The 6,663-nt window shown below is 28.4% G+C and overlaps 1 protein-coding gene across 1 annotated transcript; it reads right to left on the bottom strand.

Moving 5' to 3' along the window:
• Nucleotides 1–353: 353 nt before the first annotated feature.
• On the bottom strand, nucleotides 354–6,294 carry LOC142629613 (D-galacturonate reductase-like). Its single transcript, XM_075803625.1, has 4 exons — nucleotides 5,831–6,294; nucleotides 5,443–5,686; nucleotides 1,158–1,337; nucleotides 354–746 (listed from the first exon to the last, which is right to left on the bottom strand). Exons 1-4 carry the CDS (start codon nucleotides 6,148–6,150, stop codon nucleotides 534–536), a joined length of 957 nt encoding a protein of 318 aa, XP_075659740.1. The 5' UTR covers nucleotides 6,151–6,294; the 3' UTR covers nucleotides 354–533.
• Nucleotides 6,295–6,663: the final 369 nt, after the last annotated feature.

The following is a 6,663-nucleotide window of genomic DNA, read 5'->3' as shown; positions in this document are numbered from 1 at the left end:
CAAAAAGGTAAAGAGGAAAGATAGATGGAAGAGAAGAGAGAGAAACTAATTTTTTTAAAAATATTATTTGTTAGAGAGAAACTAGTTTTGAGAATGAAAAATAGATACTAATTTGCATCCTTGGACACTAATGCTCAAGGTACTATATTTATAAGTTTTACCCAAAACGAAATCACATTATTGTCAAAAGTAGTCGCATTCATGTTTATTTTCTAACTCATGTTTTAATGTGAGAACATGTTGAATAGCGGTATATAATTTTGTCTTCCAAGAAATTGGAGAACTGAAGAATGTCTAGCCTATCATTTGTCTCAGTCAAAGCTTTGGATAATTAGACACAAAAATATGGACAGTTGTAAGAATTAGTTATTTTTTATTATCCCCTTCGATATATAAACAGCCTTATACCATAAGTAGTAAAATCCATAACTCGAATGAAAGTCAAATGAGTCGTTTACTTTTGGAATGCCTAAGGTCCTTTTGTCTATCATACAAGAGATTATTATTATTATTTTTCCGATTCATACAACAAATTATATTTCTGCTTCAATCTCCCTCACTAGGTCACTCGGTTCCATAATCATGCTAGGGAGAACCCCTCTTCGCTGTGGAAGCTTACTGATCTCGTTTAGCTCCTCCTCTGTTAATGACCAATCAAAGATTTCAAGGTTCTGCTTCATCCTATCCTTGTTGAAGCTCTTTGGTACAAAACTCACCCTTTGCTCATACAACCATCTTAGAGAAACCTACAATGCACATACCAATTAGGCAAGAGTATTGCAGCATCAATATTGGGCTAATAAACCAAATTACCCTATAGGTTTACAAGTTCATTTAAGGACAATGTGTTATAAAGCAAGTCTGTTCTCGATTCTACACAGTTTGAGATGAATAAATATTTGGTATTTCAAAAAGAATGTTTCTTACTTTTATATGATAGTGGATCCTATTAATTAGGTTTATAATAAGGTTCATCATTCGTATGAGAAGAAAAAACATTATTTCAAAATATTGAATATTTCTATTTAGAAAAAGCGGTTATAGCCTTACTCTCAAAGTTAGAAGAGACTAATTACCGACTACTTATTCACATGTATCCTTACAAGTATTTCAATTTAAGTAGAAATAAAAAAAAAAAAGCATTAGAGAAAATAAACCTGGGCAACAGTTTTCCCTTTAGCCTTGGCAATCTCTTCTAGCACTTTGTACTCAAGGCTGTCGCTGTCTCCCCATTTTGCGCCTCTCGAACCCAGTGGAGAGTAAGCAGTAATATGAATACCCTTTGCCTTGCAAAACTCCCTCAGATCCTTTTGCTGCCAAAGTGGACTCATCTCCACCTTTCATTTGAACCACAAGACAGTATTTGTTAGTAGCTAGCTTACCTATCTAGCTAGAACGCTTTATAGTTTTTAGCTCTTTTTGATTTTATTAGGGACTTAATACTCCAATCCTGCGTTTCATTGCTGTATTATCAGTTTTTTCTTCCTACACATCCTCCTTTTATAATGTGAAATCATGGCCATTGGGTTTATTTTATTTCATTTTAAATAGTTTGATAGTTGGAGAACGGGGGTTTTGAATTGTGGATATTTGCGTTAGAAACAATAGAAAGTATGAGTTGAACTACAAAACTCTTGACGAATTTATACTCATTATACGTTAACTTTATCTAGAACTTGGGTAACTGGGTCACTTATCAATCGATTTTTCATAGGTTGAATTGCTTGATTAATCAAAAAATAAAAATATTTTTATAAAAATAAAAAGTAAATAAATATAAGATTGTATTCAACACACAGAGTTCTTGCCTCCGCTGGGTTTAAGAGAGGTAATTTGTATTGCTATATTATAGGCATTGCTCCTTTTTTTTTTTTTTTTGGTTGAGAAATTGATTCTTGAACTTAAATCACCGACATCTCCCTTCGGTTGAAAATAGTTATAATTGCACCAAGGCTCAAGAGGATTATATATGTATATATAGACACACACCACAGCTCAAGAGGAATATATATATATATACACACACACCACATAATATGATTATTATAATTAAATATAATGGTTATTTTTTTCCATCATATATAGACACTCACACCACAGAATATGGCTATTATAACTAAATATGATGGTTATTTTTTTCCTTTTTTTTTACTATATTCGTATAGATATTAGAGATTAAATAAAGCAATATAAAAGAAAATTATAAAATTAGCTCAAGATGTAAAATAAAATATTTTATAAACATTATATTTATGACATTTAATGTTTATCAATCTTAATAAACATTTTCTTAGATTAGAAAAAAGAAATTAGACACTATTTACAAATCTTTGCTCAATTATTAGTGAGTTATAATGAGTATATACAAAAGGAAATAAAATCTCGTAAATTATTCAAAGGGAAATAAAATAAAAAAACTAAATATTTCCGATCAAAACTATAGCTAATGAAGTATCAAATTTGTAATAAAATTTTCATTAATTTCTCTTTTAATATATATTACCAAATTATCTAACAAAAAGTATCCGTGGATATTCTTAGGAGGGTAGTTAGAAATTGAAACTTTAGTAATATGGTATAATCTAAAGATTGGCTTGACCATTCGTCTCAACTCTCAACTCTCAACTAACAAAAGTAAAGCATAAAAGAAAAGTCAACTATTTTGTCTTGGGAAATGTATCTTACACCTACCGTACACTTACATACATATGCACTTTTTCATGATTTTTAACTTGAAAATCGTGACTTTCGGTACAAAAGCAGCATGTGTGTAAGTGGGTGCGTCAAATCCTAGCCTCCCAAATGTAAAAAAAGGTTGATTTTTTTTTTTTTGACTTTTTGGTTGAGCTGATAAAATCAATTTGGTTTATTGTTTATATATTTTATTTGTTAGAAGTGAAAAGTTGAGATTTGAAAAGTTGAGATTTGAAGCAAGATTGAGGGTTGTGCACGTAATCTCATGCATATGTGTGTGTGTGTGTGTGTGTGTGTGTGTGTGTGTGTGTGTGTGTGTGTGTGTGTGTGTATATATATATATATATATATATATTTGAAAGATATATATTAAGATGTATAGTATAATAATTATATATATATATAATTTAAATATTATTGATAGTCAGTTTTATATTTTTTTAAACTCTTTAAAGAGTTATGTAAGAATGTTATTAGGTAGAAAATGTAAATTGTCCATTTTTAAAATATTTTTATGTGCATTAATTCTAAATTTTTTTATTTATGTATACAATAACTCACTTGAATGAATATTTATGATATAATCTCACATTTGATTCCAAAATTACAAATAAAACTCTCTAAAAATAAATAATTTAGGACATATGACGCAAAATTGGATTTTAATTTTTCTCTAAACTTTACCTATTAATATATATATATATATATATATATATATATAATTTTTGTGCCAAATGAATTGTTTTTAGTTATAAAAAAGGCCCATAAATATAAAATCATTCAAACTCTTTTTTCCTTTAATTTTATATATAGTATTAGATATATAATTATGTTTTTTAGGATTTATTTGTATTGGACTATTTGTTTTCTACTCTAAATTAACTTATTTGGTATAAAAATTAAAAAATTTCGATTAGAGGGAACACGTGCCGTAAAATTAAACTCAAATTGAAATCCAATTTTTACACTGAACTAACTAACTTAGTTCAAAAATTTAAAAATTTTGGTTAAATGAGACACATGGTGCAAAATTAGACTCTAATTGAATTTTAATTTAAAATCTTATTGGATTTTCTCCCAGCTTTACTTATATATATATGTGTATGTGTATATATATATATATATATATATATATATGACTTATAAATTTGAATTGTTTTTAGTTCTATAAAAAAAGGCTCATAAATATAAAATCATTCAAATATTATGTTTTTTATGGTTTACTTATATTGGACTCCTCTTTTTTTACATTGAATTAACTCATTCGGTAAAAAAAAAATTTAAAAACTTAGATTAGATGGGATACATGTCATAAAATTAAACTCTAATTGAAATCCAATTTTTATATTGAATTAACTTACTTGACACAAAAATTTTAAAATTTAGATTAGATGAGACACATGGTGCAAAATTAAACTCTAATTGAATTCAAATTTGAAATCTAATTAGATTTTCTTTCAGTTTTACCTATTATTATATATAAATATATAAATTGTTGAGAGGAAGAGAGAGAGAGAGAGAGTTACACAATCCCATAACTTTTTATTAGATTAATATTTTTGAAAATTTACTATTGGATTAATTCTCTTTGTTATTAACATGTGTACCAAAGTTTGTGACAATATGATTTATTTATATATATACTAAATTCATGTTTTGTGTAAAATTTTAAAGTTAAAATACTTGAAATTTAAATATTTTATGATGATATAATTATTAATATCAATTTTTTGATATTTTACTAGCATGAAGATTATAATAAAGAAATGTAATTCAATGAGTGATTTGTCAATATACTTGTTTAATATAGAGTGGTATAATAACTTAGTAAGACAGTGTTACACTAGGTATCCATTTGGCAACAAATCATAGTTTTTGGTAAGACTTTTTGCCAAATGGACACTAGTTATAATTTGAATTTGACTATATATATAAATAAATTTTATTTATTTATTTTTTACTTTAGGAAATATGAATCTTTCAAATTAAACAAATAGTTCATCTTAGGTAACGGTTCATTAGATTACAGTACACTAGTTTGATTTAACAACTATATATATATAGTCCTCACTAGTCACTACACTATAATAGATACGTTAAAATTATTAAGCTAATTTTACTCTAAATGAAAATTTATCACCAAAGTTCTAGTGAGCTAAATACGTATTTTTGAATAAAATCCTATTTTTAAAAGTTAGAAATTTTTCAAAAGAATCAAATTTTAATATTTATTTGAAATTATTTTATATATTATGCTTATCTATGAGAATTTATTTATTATATCTATTTATTCTATTTCTTAATCAACAAAAGCTCTTAAATCTTAACAACCCATTTATTGGATAAGCCTCACTCTAATTAGAATAATTAACTTAATAAGAAGTTGTGGTGTACCTTTGTGTTAGAACAAATTTCTCTTTCTTTTATATATGTGTGTTTATTTCTCCAAAAAAAAAAAAAAATATTAAGAAGCGGATTATTGACTTCAATTCATGTTAAGGCCACACAATTCTTATCCAATAAAACAAGATAAAAAAACGAAGCTATTGGTTGGATGGTGATTATACACAGTTGTTTGTTAGTCTAATCTGATTATACCTCTCAACTTCATAAAGGTGAAGGTATTCTTTTTTTGTTTTTTTCAAATTATTGGTGAAGGTTCTTATTCATTATTGGTATCGAAGATCATGGAGTTAATTAAACTTTTTTAATTGTTTGAGAAGAAAAATTAAAATTATTTATACTTACTTGGTTGACTGATGGAGGGATTTTGGCAAAGGAAAGGAGTTCATCAAGCCTCCTGGTCGAAAAGTTGCTTACACCAATGGCTTTGGTTAGGCCAAGATTTTGACACTCTTCCATAACTTCCCAAACTGCCTTGATATCAATGGGAAATATAGTTTCTTTAGGAATTGGGAGTCGTTTTACCTCCCCAATAATCTTCAATGGCCAGTGTACCAAAAAAAGATCAAGATAATCCAGTTGAAGATTCCTACATGTAAACCATCACAACTAACTTAAAAAAGCAATAAATATCTTAACTATAAACAAACGTATATGTACATGTGTGTGTTTGAAAAATGATTTCTCTACGTGTTATCATGGAACTGACGTAATAGATTCAAGTTATATGTACCTGAGACTTGTCTTAATTGCTGGCAAGACAAGTTCTGGACTGGCAAAGCTGCACCATAGCTTGGAAGTGATGAAGAGTTCATCTCTGGATTTGATAAGGCCTGTCTTGATGGCCTCAGCAATTGCTTCTCCAAGTGGTTGCTCCGACCCATATATAAAGGCTGTGTCAAAGTGGCGATAACCGATTTTGATTGCATCAAGAATGGCTGATTTTGTAGTCTCTGACACTTGGGGGCGTGTTGCTGTGCCCAGCCCAATTACTGGCAGTAGCATAGTTTGGCTACCATTGCTTATTGTAACCTTTGGGACAGTTGCAGCCATTGCTAATATCTTTTGCAAATTCTTGGCAGATTGTGTTTGCCTATATATGACTAATTGTGATTGCTTTGCGCTATTTGGGATAGGCTTTTTTTTTTTTTTGGATAAAGTAAAGGATATCTGGGACAGACTTCACTAAACTTAGGCAGAACTGACATTCGAGGAAATAGCTATAAATACAGTAATTTCATGCTCGCCAGGTGGGATCAGATCACTTGCAATAATTTCTCCTGCAATGTGGTAACAGAATAATTTAATTAGAAAATGACAGCTCATCTTTAAACACAATTACCATAATACCAGTTACCAACCTCATTTTGATTTTAAAAACAAACCATAAACCGTTTTTTTTTTTTTTTTTGAGGAAGAAAAAAACCATAAACCTGAAACAGCAAAAAATATAACAAATAAATAAATAAATAAATATATAAAACCTAGAATACATTGCCTTTGGTGAGGTGCTTTGTGCGCTAAACCCATAAAAATTGTAAGATGCGGTCAAAAGCAGACAATTGT

Source organism: Castanea sativa, chromosome 3 (genome assembly GCF_040712315.1).
Source record: "Castanea sativa cultivar Marrone di Chiusa Pesio chromosome 3, ASM4071231v1".
Classification (NCBI taxonomy): Eukaryota; Viridiplantae; Streptophyta; class Magnoliopsida; order Fagales; family Fagaceae; genus Castanea; species Castanea sativa.
This window is presented reverse-complemented; position numbering and strand designations above follow the sequence as displayed.